Source organism: Pagrus major, chromosome 4 (assembly GCF_040436345.1).
Source record: "Pagrus major chromosome 4, Pma_NU_1.0".
NCBI classification, from domain to species: Eukaryota; Metazoa; Chordata; class Actinopteri; order Spariformes; family Sparidae; genus Pagrus; species Pagrus major.
In genome coordinates, this window is record NC_133218.1 from 4,460,300 (window position 1) to 4,479,626 (window position 19,327).

General features: G+C 40.2%; 1 protein-coding gene across 1 annotated transcript in view; it reads right to left on the bottom strand.

Annotated features, from left to right (window-relative positions):
- Positions 1-4,793: 4,793 nt before the first annotated feature.
- The window catches only part of trip4 (thyroid hormone receptor interactor 4), a 90,819-nt gene continuing 76,285 nt past the window's right edge, over positions 4,794-19,327 (bottom strand). Inside the window, exon 13 of the mRNA XM_073464447.1 lies at positions 4,794-5,143. Coding sequence (XP_073320548.1) covers positions 5,079-5,143 — 65 coding nt within the window. The 3' untranslated portion in view covers positions 4,794-5,078. The remainder of the gene's footprint in view (positions 5,144-19,327) is intronic.

The window sequence follows — 19,327 nt, forward strand, 5'->3', positions numbered from 1 at the left end:
ATGCAGATAAACGCGGTCAAAAATAAGTGACTGACTTCTTTCCCATTACCAATAAATGAGTTTGCCTTTCTGTTATTTTTTCCTGGTGTTTCTCATCTGACGTCACAGACAGGAAAAAACAAGAAACAGTAGAAACCAACATGGCGACCAGCGACGATGTTATGATTTTTAATTTTCAATATCTTTTACTTCAGTCTTTCTTTAAAAAACAACACCGACTGATTGATGTTTGAGCGCTGCTTCAATGGACAAGGATAGAAAGCTATTTATGTGCCAACTTCCATAACTTCAACGCCCATCATAGCATTTTGCTGGAAATAGGGCCGCAAATTAGTGTGTCCTCCCCGTTACTACTGCAGTCATTTGACCTGGGAATGATTGCCAGTTGTATCCTTTCTCCTTGAAGACAAAGCCAAATTTTACAGGGTATTAAGAAGGTTTTTTTGTCCAGTGTGAAAGAGGTTTTACAGATATGTGAGTAGTATCAATCTTCTCATCTAACTCTTGGTAAGAAAGTGAATTCCAGTTCCACAATGTGCTCTCTCTTGGCTTGGTGAAAACCTTGGAGGTACTGTATGTGTGAAGTCCCAATGAGGGACTGTTGTGATGATTTCAAGGCATCGAGTTCTGCCGTCAAATTGTCTTCAATGAGCCAATACTGACAATATCCCCCTCTAAATATCTCCTTTGTACATCCACCCTGGCTCGACAGGCAGTGTTCTGACACATTATGAGATGGATGAGCCACAAGCTGTTCAGCCAGGTTGTATTGTTCCCCAGCCTGCCGCCACCTCTTCTAAAGTGCTCCAAAGCCTAATTCCTCTTCCAGGCCTGTGGGGATGGGGGGATGGGACCCTGCGCCCTCAGTCCAATCAGTCTCCCAGCAAGCACACAAAGGTCCTGCTGCTTCTACAACTAGAAACTTGGCTTAATGGCGACGAGGGCATACTGCTGGACTTGAGTCAATTGCATTTAATTTCAATCAGGAAATTCAACTGGGCATATTTTCAGCCCAAATCATGAATAAATACATTACCTTTTTATGTCTAATTTAATTTAATACCATCGCTGACTGGATGAAAGTTGGATTGTGACAGGAATTTTAGCTGGAGCACTTACTGGTGCTCAAAACTGGATGACGTCCCGCTTGTTAAATTTGCTTTATTAACTCTGATTTGTCCGCCTCCCCCGACCTCCAGCATCAATAACAGCAGGGTTAATGTTTGTGATGCTGCAGAAGAAGCCTCAGGCACTCTGGGCAAGAATAGAAACAGCAGTGGTAGTAAGCTGCAGCGATTTAAAGCAGAAGCACATCATTTTTGGGAAAGAGGCTTATTTGTTATTTGTTGAGAGTTAGATGAGAGGACTGATACCACTTTGATATCTGTTAACATAAGGCTGGGACCAGCAGTCAGTTAGCTTAGCTTAACACAAAATACTCAAACAAAATACTAGCGGTTATGAAGTTTGCCTCCTTCCGTCAAATGGTAACAAAATCTGCCTACAAGCCAGTGATGGAATGTAACTAAGTAACAGTACATTAACTCAAGTACTGTACTTAAGTGCAATTGTGGAAAAGTGTCAGTAGTTGACGAGCGGAGAATGAGACTCAAAAATCTAATTTCTTACAAATTGGACCTTTAAACAAATGAGATATAATGTATTAGTTAGTGAGCTTCAGAGGTTCTTGTCGGAGGATTTTGTTACTGTTTGTCAGAGGCAGGCTAGCTTTTTCCAGTCTTAGCTGGCCTCTGTCTGTAGCTTTGAATCAGACATCCAGAAAGAAATAAGAAACAAAAATAAGCATACTGTTATTCTGAAAGTGTCGAACTATTCCCTTAAAAACAGACGGATTCGCTGTTTTTCATCTGCTGCAGCTCACTGTAGCTCAGACCGTATGGCATGCTTCAATATTTAAATGGATCACCTCGAGCTTTCCTTCCATACAAGTACATCACATCTCTTGTGCATGAAAAACCAACAGCACATGATCTTATGGTTTTATCTAAAGAGGCTTAGTGAAAACTGCATGTGCTTAATTGTTCAGCATTACAGCACAGAGGCCTTGTTTATGTGAACTTGGATGTCTGTTCTCATCCGGAGAAATGCCCCTGATCTGGAAGACAGAAGAAAAGGCCACCCACAGGGCAAGTAGCTGTCACTGTTGATTCACTGGGGGCTGAATTTAGTAAATTCTTAAGCAGCCTCTCTGTAAAAAAAAAACCCACCTTCTATGGAGAAACTTTACAAAAGGAGAGCTCTTACGTTCTCTGGGTGGGAGATTACTGGGAGGGCTGGTGCAATTATGCATTCTCATGCTGAATGGAGTGGAGCAGAGAGTTGTAGCTAATCTGCAACTCAAACAAGAGTAAATCTAAGCTAATCAACAGCGAATTACAATGCCAGGCACAGGCAAAAACATAACAACTCGGGATGGGTGTGTGCTGGTGATTCATGCTATGCTTTTCAGACCATGGTAAAATACGCCCTCAGGCAAGAAACAGCTTAGTCAAAGAGCATTTGGAAGGAAATAAACACACAGCAATGCGAGACCAGGTAGTATAAGAGACATGAAATGACATCGCACTGGCAAAATATCGATCAGAGCCTGTCACAACAGCACATCATGATAAAGGTGTCAAAACACTAGTGTTTATTTGAATTTACACAGCAGACCTTTGAGAAGTATAAACAGCCGATTGCAGAGGTAGCCGTCTGTGCATGTTGGGCTCCTGAAGAGATTTGGCATCTTTGTTTTGTTTTTAAAGGAAGTGAAGACGCTGGAAAATGATAACCCCTTTTAAAAAGCAGGCTTAACCCATGTCTTCTGAGTCATATCAATCTATTGTTCATGAGCAAACACCCGGTCACGGCATTTCATACAAGACTTCGGTTTGTGAGTGTAGCTCTGTGGAAGCCCGATTGTTCGATTTTCAAAAGCACTAAAAAAGTGATTCAACACAGTCAACAGAGCGAAAAATCTGAAGTAATCCTGCAGGATTTCTTATCTTAATACGGTAACTTAAGTTAATACAACACTTACGATGTACAATCACGTTGAAGCATCTTTGTGATTAAGAAGAGTGGAATTAATAGCTGAGGGGGCAGAAAGTTGCCACGAATAATATCTGTGGAGAAATGAAGACTTTGTGTAGTGATAACACGGAACACAAGTGAGGTTCTTTTATCAAATTGCACTTAAAATGATAATCCTTAACCTTTTCATCTCATCAAACCCAATTTTAAAACTGTTTTTACACTCATTAACCGCCTCTCTACAGAATAGTTTGTATTGTCAGTGGTGAAGTCCTCCATTCCTGCTCTAGATTGAAATGACATGCAGAGATTCAAAAGGAAAGAACCATAGACTTTATAAAACGGTATGTCTGTCGCCATCTTTGCAGTGACTGACTGTAATCCGGGAAAGAGTGGGACATGGGTAGAGCTGAGGCGGGCTGAATGAAGCCTGCGCTGAAGCCCCGCGGACAAGAGCCCAACTTTGAAGCCAATTTTACCAAGTGGCCAAACCTTGTAACTACAGTGTCACAGGATGCACTTGGGCCCAAAATGACATTTTCCCGTAAGCTTACATTTGGAAAGAAGCGGCTGTAAAACGAAGGATGGACGGCTCGTTTCACCATCATAGTTTTATCCATTCGGTACAATAACATTTGGAAAGTATTTTGAAAATAATTTTAGCCTGTTTGGCTGGTGGATGTTTTTGGCTACATGCGCCACCGAGCAGCTTTAGTAGGAATGAACATCTGATGCTGTATCATGTTCTGATTATGCATCCATGTTTCTAACAGCTAGCTAGGAAGCTAGTGGCTAGCTGTCACATAAAGCATCATAGTGTCATTTTTTTTACCTTAAAACAACGGACTCAAAATCATGTTGATGGTACAGTCTCTTGCAATAGGGTGAATGGTGTCTCTGTCTCAGCCACTCCGCCACCCTAACACTTGTTTCTGCACTATGTAACTTCAGTGAGAGGGTAGGATCACAGCGTTACATACATGTTTAATTTAATTTCTACATAATGTTGCTTTAAGCCTTAATATCATTCAAACTACTGATTTTTGTGTTCGTATAAGAATAGCTACAGCAATTTATATATAAAAGATCCACTCAAAGACCTGTTTAAAACTCTTGTGATGGGGAGCCTGGAGCAATGACACAGGTCAGATAACTAACATCCAAAAAGCCCAAAAGGTTTTGTGAGCATGATGCTACAGGTACAGCAGAGTAGATGAAGTACCATCCAATAAAACCAGGTCAAATAGTACATCCACAAGTCTGAGGGTGGTTTACACTCATCTGAGGCAGGATTTTACAACTCTGAAAAGTTTTCATGGCTCCAATAATTCCCTCCTCCCACTCAGAGTTTATGAGGAATAAGCACAAAGCTAAAGTTTAGACACTACAAGGTATGGTGCTGTGTGCTGCACTTATTTGATTACCCTAAACACTGTGTTGCTGGGTGACGTTGGATTACACTGACGAGCCAGGGTCAACTCTTTCGCATTTTTTTTTAACTGAAGTCGTCTGTGTCGACCACCCTGCTGTGCTAATGCAATGTTCTCATTGAAATTAATGAGAAGGAGGCTGTGGTTTTTTAACACAGCTCTATTGTTGGTCTAAATGGGGTCTGAGGTGTGAGAAGAGTGAGGACAGGCCTGCCTCTGATAAAACCTGGGGTGTAAATTTAAACAATGGTGGTCATCAAAATCACAACATCTTTTAAAAGATGGCGTCGTTTTCTCAGCTCATTATGAAAAATCAGAGAGAAGCACTTAATGAAACCTTTTATTTCTGCAATCAATCGAATACAGACAAAGCAGAATGTAGAAATTTGTCAAAATGATTATATATCTATGCACTGCATCATTTAAAGCATTAATCTTGATGTAAATTGCAAATGCCACACAGACAGAGCTGAAACTGTTAATATGTCAGCAACTCCTCGTGAAAGGTTGGGAGAACAACCAAGCGGAGAATGTGGCCATTTTTTTGAAAAAATAATCTTCCATCTTCCCGTAAGATCGGACTGTTTTTCCTCCTCAGCTTCTCCTATCACATCACTCTGCAGCTGATGGGACCAGCCCCTTCTTGGCACCCTGGTGGTAGTGACTCTCCAGCTTCCCTGTGGGAGAAAGGGGGTGAAAGGGAAGTGTGGGAGGGGAGAGAAGAGGAAGGGATGAATCAAAACACCATCAAAGGGACAGGCTGACCTTACTGAGAGCTCAAGGCCCGCTGATTAGAGGCGGCTTCGGATAGACAGTGGAGAGAGAGAGAGAGAGAGACGGAGAGCTGATGAGGTAAAAGGCCAATGAGACCTTTTATTCCACAGCAAAGAGCGATTAGACCACAGCCTTTGTTGGCAGCAAAATAAGGTCTTTCAATTCAGTTATGTTCACTATATCCAATGGTAACAAAGACCACACATACAAAAGATGATAAGACATGTTAGTTAAAAAGAATAAAGAATAACACTGAAGCCCACCTTTTCATGTTTTCAAGTCTTATAGAAACGAAATACATACAAAACTACAATAAGACATCTCACTCACACACATTACTCAATACAATCATTGAGTAATTAATTGAATGGCACTGTGGTGAATGACATCCATTGGTTAAAGGGGCTCAATGAAACAATTTGTAGTAATTTACACGTATTCGTGCAAATAACAGTTCTGACGTCTATGTGTTGTGTTGCAATGATATATACTGAAGTTAGCATGCTAAACAGCTAGCCCTGGCCGGTCCTAGTCCAAAGCTCCTGTGAAAGTGGTGGAAACACAAAACACTCCCCCAGTGCTCCAAGCTCCCGGTCCAGACTGCTAGCTGCACAGCTAACTGAGCTTAATAGCTAATGATAGCTACAGTTAGCAGCAGTTGCCGGTTACTCTGGTGATATACTGTTGCCTTCGTTTGTTTTGAGTGTGAATTAAGCAGGTGGTCAACTTTTACAGTATTGTTCAATATTGCAGCAGAATACAAGATATTAGCATCATCCAGTGTAGATGGTACCATGGATTGTATGATATTGTTTTGTGGAGAAAAAAACTTTCAATTTGAATTTTAAGGTTTTGAGCAAGGAGTTCAATGTGAGGTTGTGAGGGACATCTTGCGATCTAATCAAGTTCTTATAATGCTGTTCTGTAGCAGTAGATTACGGAATGAAGTCGGAACATGAAACCTCTGTGATCTTGTGAAATACAAACACTCATTCTTTTGGACTTAAGAGACGTAGATGGGACATGGAGACGTAATGTTGAGCACTGAGCAGCAACATACTTCTTTTCATTTCCTCTCCGCACATATCACAAACAACAACAACTCTTGCCCTACGGCAACTCTGAGGGGACACGCCACTTAACTGTGCTCTGGTGGGGAGCCTTTTAAAATCACGATGTTACGATGGTCAGGGATTAGTAGTCAATGGCTGTCAGCCACCGGCAATGGACAATGGCATCGTATATCGGCGCAACCCCAAGCAGAACCATCAAAAGCAAAGGAAAGCACCACATTTGAAAGCACTATCAGTAGTATCTAATAAACACTACACTGTACAATCGTTTCTCAGTGCACTCCCCATTGATGTATCCAAGGAATGTTAATCTGTGCGTGTTATTCTCTGCCAAGAATGTAACAGTCAAGGATTCTTTCATTAATACTTTTGGATTTTGCAGCTGAGCCAGCTCTCTGGCTCCTGCAGCCACTTGCATGAACTTGCAGATTAGCAGACAACCATTTCCAAGCCATAAAACAGTGGCCTCTATTGTGCGGAGAATTTCCACGGTTATAATTTGTTGCACACTAATTCATAAGAACCTCAGATGAGAACTTTTACAAAGATGAAAACAGCTGAGAATCTCAAAGAGGGATTTTATCAAGTTGCTATTTATATAAATGCTTGTAGCTATGGTGTGTAAACAAAACCCCAGCAGCCACTGACCAGAAATGACCTCCTAATCTACTGCAACTGACACTCATCTCTCTCAATGCAGCAACATCTACCACAAATTCCTCAATTACAGCTCTTTTTCACAAAATATAGTCTGCTGCTGCTTTGTCCTTCTGTGCAGAACAACCTCTGCTGAGTTTTGATAACCTGTGTTGACCCCGTCCTTAACTGCAAGGCAAATAATAACCCTGTCTCTCTGCCTAACACACGTCTCCTGCTTGTCAAACCACCACATTAGCTGGCTGTTTTCCCCCTGGCTGAGGCAGGGGAAAAAATGATACAAGTGTGACAGGCAGGGGAGGTGGTTGTCACTTGTGCTTTCTTTTCATGTTGTCACGTTATGGCTGAACTCTGTGGGTAGTAGCAGCATAAACAAGGTGTTTAGGAGAAGTGCTGTTTGCTCACCATTTCCAACTCTGTCTGAATGGCTGTCAGTGTCTGTCTGTTCTGCCAGCAACAAGTGCTGCTTGGGTGCGGAAAAGACGCCTGGAATCTTTTGGGGGCGAACGCTGCCAAAAGTTTATCCAAGATTACTTAAATGATAAATCCACCGTAACAGAGATGCATCATTCTGTTTTTTTTTTTGGGTGTTGTCGAGAGAGAGAGCTGGAGTCAGTATTGTGAAAAACTGGATCTGGCAGTTTTCCTTCTCGTGACACACTGACATTTCTATGTGTTTTTGCATGCATGCATGGAAACAAACTGATTATATAAGTGGAAACAAGTACTCAGTGAGCGTTTAGCAGTCGCACTGTGTCGGTTACTCATTCAGCCAATGTCAAGTCAGTTAACAAGTGTTTTTCCTGCATAGAGATATTTTGGCTGACCCCCAAAGAGGTATGAGGCAATTCCAAAGGTAAATCACAAGCGCCAAAAAGACTTGATAATAAAAATAACAATTAAAATCCTCTCTGACCATGTTAAACCAAACAACTATCAAACAAGCAGAACATCGTGCTTTTTGCTGTGCTTAGTCACCCCCCCAAAATGCCCATTCAGAGCCAGGAAAAACCCTGCTCGCTGCATTTGCATCCAAGCATAATGATAAGTTCTTCAACTTTAAGGAAGACTAAGGATGCTGAAATGAAAATACAATGTGTCAAAAGTTTAAATCCTTTCTATAAAATAGAATTCTGCCTTGGGTATGAGACATATTGAAGTGATAGGTCAGATTTCTTGACATAATAAACAAATCTTATTTTATGGATCTCCCAGCAAGCAGGAGCAAAGACATTTTAAACCACAGTACAACATAAAAACATGTTTTAAACACTCAAAACAAAAAGTGAAATATTTAATGTGTCTGTAATGCCTGATTTGGCTCTATAGCCTCACTCACACCAAGAGTCGCAATACCATACACTGATATCAGTAGGGATGATGTTAAAAAAATAAAATCTGCAGTAGAAATTAAGATCAACTCGCATGACATTTTACCACACAATATGTCACTCTCAATCAAAACAAAACAAATGACATTTGCAGAATGGTGTGTGGGGGGGCATAGCAGGGGACATGGCTGTCACTTGGCTGGACAGACCCTCCAGCTCTGGAGGAAGGACTCAGGAACAGAACCAGACCTTCTGGAGGAATAAACACCCAGAGTCACATCGGATTCTGCTCTGATCTGGAGTTGTTTACCAACGGTATGAGAGCTCAGAGATTACTACTTCAACATTTGAGATCAAAAACTGGATTCATCTTCACTCCTGTTTATCAACCTGACTGCAGCAGTGATTTCCGGAGGCTAATGTAATGTAAACCAATATGCCTTGCCTTACACCCCTTACAACCCCAACTGCTGATGAAAATCTATCTGATCTGATTCAGGCACAAATGTTCATGGACGAGGTAATGTTTTAAAGTTTTACTCACGTTACATTTAGTCTCGTTCACCAACTTCCATATCCCAATAGTATAGACAGCCGACAAAATGAGACGTACCATTACATAGAGTAACTTGTAACTTTGACGTTGTAGGAAACATTTTGGATAATGTAAGAACGCAATTCAACAAAATATATAAGAAAGGTCTAGTCATTTTTAAATATTTTAATGCGGAATTCTTATGTGTTATATCTTCTCAAGAAATTAACTCAAGTGCTCTACTTGGGAAGGATGCACAAATTCATCTTTTTGCCACCTGGGAGCACAGCGACAAGCATTATCACCTAACAAAGTTGTTAAACAGTTGCCTATTTACACTTCCAGCAGCCATGAGGCAACATTAGCATTTATTCAAAGTCATGGCCACCTGGCAAATGTAGGTTCAATATTCAGTCTGTTTTCTTCCCCAACTCCTGATGGAAATATTTCTCTCTCTCGCTCTTTCACACCTAAATGCTTCATTATGTTCACCAGCTAGACGCCAAACTGTGTCTGACTGCCATAAAGTGTTCGGCAGGTGGTTCACAATCGTTTCTCAGAGCCTTTTCACCGACAACAGCTGAACGATGGGGCTGAAACTGCACCATAACAGTGCTGAGAGTGAACTAAAACAGCTGGGGCCGGAAAACCAACTCAGCAAAGCTATGTTAATGCAAAAATATCTATTAAAAATCTTATTTTTGTTGATTTTATGTCATCACTTAATTACTGTGTAGTACTCTGATGGTTCCTCAGTGTGAGTATAGCCTCAGTAAGAGTTAACTGTCATTCCAGCTCTGCCACCATAGCAACATTAGAGTATTTACGCTGCTTAAAGGACTGAATGTTGGAAGCCACTTAGTATTCTTTCTCATGCAGGGAAACCGTTTGAGAAGTGCCCTTTAGGCAATTTCCTTCACTTATTAAAATACATCCATAAGTGAAACAAGGAGCAATAATGAGGTTTTGTGCAACCGGCCACAAACAACCAAGGACAACAGCCACAACAACATAGTAAGTGGGCCTCGTTGTCAGAACTGTCAGAGGGAGTGCTCTCCAGTTGTATGAACAAGTGAGATTCATTATATTCCCCAGGAAAGTCAATCCAGCATTGTTACATATTCCACGGGTGAAGGCGACTTTTTGTTAATGGCTCTGGAGCTGCTGAGCTGTCGCATTTCAGAGTGGGTAGCTGCGGAGCCGAGAGAGCTGGAGGGAACGCAAGTAAAAGTGGGGGAGGGGGGCGAGTGAAGGAGTGGGTGGAAAAAACAGAGAGACAGCAAAAATGAGACAGAAGGGACGAGGAGAGGGAGGGAAGGAGGGCTGCTGGGAGAAAGGATACAGATAGGACAGCAGGAGAGGTAGAGAGAGGGGAGAAATAGAAAGGCTGGCCCATCGATTGGCCGAGATAATTTCCCATTGATTGCTGCACTGTTTGGAGATTGCTGGAGAAAGGTTTATTGCCCACATGCTGCAGCTGGGGAGGATGCCATAAAATAAGCACAGGTTGTCTGCAGAGGGCTAGCTCTCCATCATCAAGACCGTAAAACACACTCGTGAACACACACTCAGCCACACAGATCCTTAAAACAAACACTACACTTGGATGGTCTCCTTAAATATTCACAAGTATGACTGCATGCATACTATTCCCGTTACACATAATGGGAGAATATAGCTCATTGCTGATGGAAAGAGCACTCACATAATCCCTTGAATATCCAGGGGCAGCAGTGCAAAGAGTATTTATTAGACTGAAATAGAGGTCCATTGACATCCTCCCTGACATCAATAACACGCTGGCCCATCCACTTCCTTGCAATAATAATCGCAAGAATAATTGGCTGGTTGCTGTTTCTCTTTCTGTGAGAGTAACTGCCTACGCACTGAAGAATAACAGGGCAGATTTTTGTATTCTCTCTTTTATTACACACCGGTCCCAAAGCACCAGAATAATAAACCTAGAACAGCTATGCATATACACTTTAACCACATGTTGATGCAGCTTCTGATGACACACTTTGACACGCGGAAATTATTTCATGCCTACAAATGATGACACAGAAAGGAAAGTGAAAAGTGGAGCACCACCGGCTCTGTGATTGAATGGAACACCTTCAACAGTATCTGTTACATTGATTCCCACTGGGCTCGCACAATATCCAATTCAGAGTCTATCACAAGTGTACTGCCTGCAGAGTGAAAAGAAGTTCAGAGGGAAGGGGCTTTAACAATCTGAGACTAAATGGCAGGATTTAACGGTTTGAATTCAAACATGGTGTCAAGGAATAGACGGGAAGGCATAAATTCCACCAGTGTATTTGAGACATCTGATAGCTCAGATGAACGGATGAGTCTTCGGTTCACACAATTATTATGAGGGTCTGGTAGATACAGCTGGTGTTACTCTAAACACATTTTATGGATCAAACAAAAGCAGCAATATGTTTGTCTGTACCTTTATATAACAAATATATCCTTAAAAACTGGTCACAACTGTGTACTTTCATTTTTAAACAAGGCTAATAGTCTACATCCATGCTAGCTAAGGTTGCGACGGATATAAGATAATTAGGGTGAAACTTACCATCTCAGAAAATATAATGGTTTCATGGTATCACGGTAAACGCTATTACAAAATTATTACTATCAGTTACAATGACCCTTAAAGGTGTTATTTGTAGAATATGGTCAGAATTCGAAGGTAGATCCAAAAACATAGGGAGCAGTGTGTCATCAGAGTGAACTGCTGCTCTTTGCTAGTTATCCCTGGTTGTAGCTAGCTACGGATAGCTATTTAGTTCATGGCTCAGTCATTGCTCCTTTCATGGAATGAAAACTAAACGGTTTTCTGGTTGAACAAATGCTTATTATAATATAATATAATATAATATAATATAATTTATTTGAAACTATGTGTGGTTTTCTTTCCTTTTTCCCCTGCAACAAATTGGTAATACAGTATTTTGTAATTTGATTTATAAAAAATGAAACAACTATAATTTAAAAAAACACTATGTCCTGACACTAAAACAGTGCAATTCAACTTTCATACCACGGTTTACCTTCAAACTGATATACCGCTGCAACCTACTTGCTGCTCTGTGAGGCTGCCTAGCGCTTTGTGCTAAATGAACACAATGACAATGCTAATATGCTAATGTTTAGGTTTTATGTTTACCATGTTCACCATCTTGCTTGTTAGTATGCTAGCAACTGCTAATTAGCACTTAACACAAAGTGCAGCTTAGGCTGATGGGAATGTGATTAGTTTTGCTGATGCCAGTCATTCTGATTCATCTTCAGGGTAGCGGGGGGTATTTAGGCACCTCGAGATTTGATTCAATTTGATGCAATTCATCTTGATGGATCCAATTCTTTTATTTCTATATGTGATGTTTTTCTCACTCTGTGACTGCTTGCTACTTTTAAAACATAGCTTATTTGTAATGATCCATTGTTAAAATAAACTGATGAACTCACTTCAATAATCTTTGCTAGCTCAGCCATACTCACAAAGACTCAAGTAGTAAGCACAAAGCACATTTTACTTCCGTTAGGTTTCAACATGCAGGTTACAGACAATGATAACATAGAGAATTGGGTTCCAAATTTCTGATAACTGACTTTTCTGCACCCAGACGTAAAGACGGGGCTAAAAAGGTCAAGTTGGGGAAGAAAAGTTTTTAGCAAAGTTACTCAAACTGAATAAATTAGTGCATTTTCTTCTGGATTATTTTCAGCTGTGGGGTCCAATAATGAGTATTTACAGCACCAGGTCAGAGAATGTCATACTGACTCAGAATAAACTGCAGTGACCATGTTCATCGTAATGAATGCAATGTGTTTCTTATTGATGTGCCTTCAATAGTTCAATGGAGCAATATGGCAGAGAGGAATAATCTGTACCAGGCTTTGGCTGCGCAGGTTGTACTCGTTAGTAGGATCACTTTATTGTTCATGTTGGTCTTTTCGTGGGATTTGTCTGCAATAACACAAATATCTCCATCCTTACCACATAAAGAGATGTTAACAAAGCTTGCAGCAGTCTAATACAGCTAAAATATTTCTGAGAAATCACACGCAGCAGCTGTATTTCCCATATTTCAGTAAGCACGACTGGTCCGATGGATTTGAAGATGAAGTGAAAGGGCTTCCAGTTCATGATAAATCAAATACGTTTTTCAAAAAGGCTGCAACACTGCCCTTCTATCTGCTTTTCCTTATCTGGCCTCAGCTTAGTACACCTCCAGCTGAAGTCAATCTGCACGTGAAACCAAGCTGACAGCCTCGAGCACTGCGGGAAAGTGGATGTGTACAAAACCCTCGGTAGCCAGGGGAGAACAGCAAGAAAGGAGGGGAAAAACTGCCTGGATTCCCATCTTGCTGTTAGTCACACCTAATTTACATTCCCTTCCTGTGCTGCCGAGCTGGTGAATTTACAAGTGGATAGAGAAGGTGCTGTTTGAGACTTGTGTTGGCATGCTGTTTGCAAGGGGTTAGGGAGAAGCATTAACCATGCTTCCCACTGCAGAGAAAACAGTCTCTCTCCATCTCTTGGTCCAAACCTCCCTGCCTGAAGCTGTTTTCACAGACACTGAGGGGCTGTAATGGCTGAGTGATTTCTCCAACCAACAGCATGCTGTTGAACCGGTTTAGTCACGCACATGACAGTTCATCACAACTCGCTAGAGAGCTGGTGTCTGACAAGTCGAGGACAGCAAAAGTAGTGCTGGATGGTGGGCGGATGTGGAGCAGTGAGGACATGGTGATAACTGGTTTATATCAGTGCTCCCAAAATACCATGCAAACTAGAACATAGCTTGTACCTACTATCAGTTCATTATACAACACTCTTTTTTTCATGTGGTTTCCCTGGCTCTGCTGGATATAATACACTTCAGAAATCAGTATAATTGTACTGTTAAAGCAGTATGTGGTCCTGAATTAATATGATTTTTGATAATTAATACCAATTTTAAATTCCCTTCAGGAAAAAAGTGTCGGCTACAATTCGTGACACCCCTGCAAGCTCTCTCTTCTCACATGTATTTTATCTGTGATATTCACTAAGTGCTGCATTATAATCTGCACACATCTCTCCATGAGGATCAACTGATTTAACAGATTTGGTTCCACTCAAATCACTAAGATTGACCATTAAATTCATTTGCAACACTTTAATCCCCATATTCAATATTTAACACTATATAAACATTTTAATGTAGTTATAAGCAGATATAATGTGTTTGTCAACAACTATAACTGTCCCTGTGTTCATACACCAAGTGGAGGCTGGTGTATGAACAGACAATGAATGGCAATATAGTTAAAGGTGCATTATGTAGTTTTTTGGGAAGAAATTTTAATCAGAAGAGAAAGATCTTTATTGACTGTTTTATTCTTATGAGTAAACAAACTAAATAATCAAACTCTTAATTTTCATGACTGAATAAACAAACTGACCTTAAAGGACAACACAATTTCATACTGTTTATATGTGGCGGACCCTGCCACCTTTCTAGCTTTAAACAGTGTTCTGGGACCTTATTTTCCTCTGAGAACAGCTTGTTCATTCAGTTATGGAAAAAATAAATATTCTGAGTTTGTATTATTACCTCATTAATATTATAAATATCAAGAGTTTGAATTTCTTCTCCAAAACTACACAGTGCACCTTTAAATACAGTTGTAATTATATACAGTAAATATCATCATAGGGGAAATTATAGTTGTTGACAAATTCTGTACATTAATAAACACTTTAAAGCAGCTACAAGGACTTTAATTTTGGGTTGAGTCTGGCGATCCCTGTGGACAAAAGCGGTATCCGGCTAGCTACTACATTTGTTTTGGAAGACAGTGAAAGAAAGTTGCAACGTATTTTCATCTGTTTTCAGGATGCATGGTGACGAGGTAATGTATCTACTGGTGGCTATAAATAAGAGTAAAAACAATAATATGATTATGGTGAAACAAATCTTTGTTTTATTAACGTTACCGTTCATACACCTAGGTTACATGTAAAACTACAGCTACAATTTATTGAGCTAAAGCCAAAGTTATCAACCTTCCCTAGTAATGTCAGGTCTTCATAGTAATAAGATAACAGGAAGATATAGCTCAGTAGCAAGACCGACATTATATATTACATTATAAGCTAGTTGTTTTGTGGTCGTCTGGTAATATCCGTCAGAAATATCCGGTGCCATAACACCAGACTACAGAGCAGCTTCTTTCTTCTGGCTGAAACAGATTTAAAAATGTCCCTGTATCTTATTACAACTACATTATAGTGTCAGAAAATAGTTGACTAAATGTCTGCTTACAACTGTAGACTGCAGTGTTAACAGTTCATTTTATGACTGGCTGATGCCTTTATAGCAATCTTAGTCATCTACAGACAAACAGCATGAGCAGCATATCAAGGATTTTTCTATGGTAAATAGTCTTTAAACTGTGGTGGCAGCAGCCTCAAGGCGCATACACTGTATACTCATTCAAAACACAGTCAGGAATCTTCGTGTCAGGAAACTAATGTTAACTTTTTTAGACAGCTACTGAATTCAGCTAAAATGTGCTGAGAAGCTGGTTGCTTGTTATTGTAAGGAGACTTATTGGTTCAGACTTCAACAACCAGGATACAGAAAACAACAGGTATTTAGCACCGGCTGTAGAAGTCCATTCAATAAAAGTGGACGTGATGGGACAGTCTCTGTATTCTGGCAGATGTTTTCTGGCTTTTGTTTGGAATTTGATTATCCATCAACACAGGCAGTTGCAAAAAACAGCAAGAAAGAGAAAATACAAAAATTCTGCAAAGTGTTTGGCGCTCTGCCAGTTTTCTCTCCAACACACACCTAGCTGGCCGCTCCAGAGAGCAAGCATGAATGTCAGATTGTCAGCTTCAGAAAGTTACCAAGTGATGAAAACCACCTCTACCCGACAAATTGAAAGTTTTTCACTGTCAGAACAGCAATTGACTGTTTGATGTATATATTGGCCTTACAGGTTGCAGAGTAAAGCTTATATTTGGAGGTTTAGCGGTTCAAACATCCTGACAAGCGGGGAAAATGTGAGCGGGTTGATCCTTAATGTCTTCAGTGTTCAAGGGCTTGGAGGCGAGGTACACTGGCAGCTAACATCAGACTTTTGCTGTTCTGGTCAACTCTTAAATGTTGATCATTGTGCATTTGACGATCAGACAGAGTTTTGCTCTAAATTAATACAACAGAGAGAAGTGCAGCCTGAGCAAAATGTTCAGTGTGTAAATGTTTTGTACATAACGGCCACTAACAATTTGATTATTACAAGTTCCTACATAACAGACTGTGATTACGTTGTGGGAAAAAAGCCTGTTGGCAGTAACCGATCCAATTGTGTGAGCTTGTGTTGAGAGTGAGACAATGGTGTCACACAGTATACATATTGATTACATGCTGGAGGCCATTCTCTGTGTAAAAATAAATACAACAGCGCGCATTAGAGGGGACTGTGGTTCCAAAACCTTCGAGGACTCGGTCGATGATCATTACTCAGGCTACTGTTGACAATTATGGTCACGTTATAGTCACAGGCCACAACACAAACCCAAAGCTGATGTCATGGCTACCGTCCACAGTCTTTCCCTCTCTTCCCACACAAATGTACTGTACATGACAAACAACTTCGCAAAAGTGCTTCATTTCCTGTCGAGCTGAACAACCAGGAAAGCTCAGCTGTGTGAACAGTTAAAAGTCTCTCAGCCAAATAATGTTGGACATGGCTGAACATTTTAGAGTCATTGATGTCAACAGCCAATCAGACATCCTGGCAAGAGCAACCACAAAGTTTACTGCATCTATTCAGTCCTCTGGAAATTAATGTTAAAAAACTGCTCGGAGCTTAGTCTTGTCAGTTAAAATTAAATTAATAATCATCATCATTTTTGCTTTTATGTGCATGGGCTCTTAATATTTCACTGCCGTTTCTGCCCGAAGCTGCGGAAACACAACACTTTAAAATACTTTATTTAAATGTTTAAAGCTCTGTGGCTGCTTGAGACTTCTGCACACTGACAAGAAGAAGCTTCCTGTTTTAGCCATAATAAACAAAGTTGCTCACAGACTGAATGTGGACTGTTTGAAAAACTATGTAAGTTTTGAATGCTAAAACGGTCCTTTCTTTCTGTTGCAAATGAAAAAACTCACTGGATCTTACCTGGTCTGGTAGGACCAGTAGCTTTGGGAAGCTAGTGTTAGGAAGAAGATATTATCGTGTTACTGACATTACCAAGACAGTTTGCTTTTCTGACTTGTGGGCTTACTTCCGGGTTAAAACAGCCATTGAATATGTGCATTAGTGTTTCTCCTTCTTGATTTTCAAATATGTAACCTCAATGGGTCAAAAATTGAGTCACAATTGACCTTGTTTTCAGGTCAAGGTGTCAACCGTCTACAGATGTCTCGGTTATAATGTTGGTCATGGGGAAAATGCTGTATGGAAATAAAAAAAAAAACAAACAAACTTAACTAAGTTAAAGTTGAGTCTGGCATTCAGGTCTTGTGATGACTTAACTTTACCTCATTTGGTGACACAAAACAAGTAACAGTGACAGCAAATGAATCTTGCAGAATCAAATTTAAACACTGGTTATGGGGGCTTAATATTGAAGTTTAATTTGGGTAACTTTTGGCGGTAAGAGATACCCCCAAACTACAAATTGTTATGAACAAATGATGTAGCAGAAGAGAAGATTCTCAGATTTTCTCACATAGCAGTTCCTGTTGAATACAAATGAACGGGCAGATGGATCTTCCTTCTGGAAGCCATGTGTTACATGTCCTGCTCTGTCAGAGCACCATTGATGCCTGACCCTTTTCTGTTGAGGAGCGCTGTTAGTTAAACATCTCCAGTTTAAAAGAAACACCGGTTCTGGCTTTTCAAGCACAATTACTGAGAAACCTGTAACGAGTGATCAAGAATGTCCGTCAGTTTCTAGGAGCTGCCTGTGCTGATGTTTCCTCACAGAGAGAGCAGGTCTCCCCTGCAGCCATGAGGACCAGAGCCTCACAGCTTATCAATCACTTCTCTTCGATGCTTTTAAAATGAGCTGGTGGGGAGCTGCAGGACAGTTTGTTATTGAGAAGACTGGAGCTCAACAGTGGAGCTGCAACGATTAATCGTTTAGTTGTCAAGTGTTGAATAATTGACAACTACTTTGATTAATTGGTTTGAGTCATGTTTTAAGGAAAAGCAGTCAAAATTGTCTGATTCCAGCTTCTAAAATGTGAATATTTTCTGGTTTCTGAACTGAATGTCTTTAGGTTGTGGACAAAACAAGACATTTGAGGATGCAATCTTGGTCTTTGGGAAACACTGATCAACAGTTTTCATCATTTTCTGGCATTTTATAGACAAAAAGAAATTGATTTATTGAGAAAATAACCAACAGATTAATTGGCAGTGAAAATAATTGAGTTACAGCCTTACTCAACATTGTTGATAAAGGATCATAGGAAATAATTTATCATCTTCAGACATTTTGCTAATAAAAATCTGCATTTGACTAAAATAGTTTTGGAACATTTCAGAACAATTTAATTCAGATTTCATCACTTCATTCTGCCTTTTGGAGTGGATCTTATTTATGTTTTTTGTGGTGTAAAAGAGAGCACATGTTTTTATGATTTGTTCCTTTCATTGTCGGGGCCACCGGGTTTGATTTTCATTCCCAAGCGGTGAAAAAACTGAGCAGTCAGCTGGAGACAACATGAGCGCTACAGATGAAAACAAAATCAATTCTGTGCACTGTGCCACATCTTGTTCAAAGCATAAATATACTGTAAGATCACAGGCAGGAGCTCTCTGTGTTTTATGGATCTATTTAGCATTTCCCCACTGAACTGTGTCTGAGCATTAATGCTTTCCTTCATTCCAGAGAATATACAGACATCGGGACGTTGCTTAAAACAAATTGAATTTCTAATTCACTTGCTGGATCCAACTTCAGACTGTTCTCACCATTTACTGTTCTGGCTTTATGCTTCAGTAGAGACAGACACAGCTTGGATTTTATCTAAAACCGTCCTGATTCCGGTTGCTTAATGCTTTCAAGACTTGTCAATCAGCGTAGTACAGATAAAGCTTACAGCACTTTGGAGTCCAATGTATTATAATAGCTTTTGTTAAAAATTAACATCCATCCATATAACTGTTTTTTTTTGCTTATATTTAACTGTAACTATGGATAAACTTTTAATGCTTGAGTTTCACCAAGAATACACCACTGGCTTGGAGAGGTAATCTTTGTAAGTGGTCATGCGTAATAATGAACTCAGAGATGTCCCGAGAAGCGGACTCAGTGAAGATAACAGCACTCTGTTCTGCATTTCCATTTTCCAATTCGTTTTCCATTTTCCCTATATCACTACAGTCCATCATGTATTATCCATGAAGGCTCCAAGTTCATTAGACCACGCAGAATGAATCAGAAGCCATATTGGACTCTCG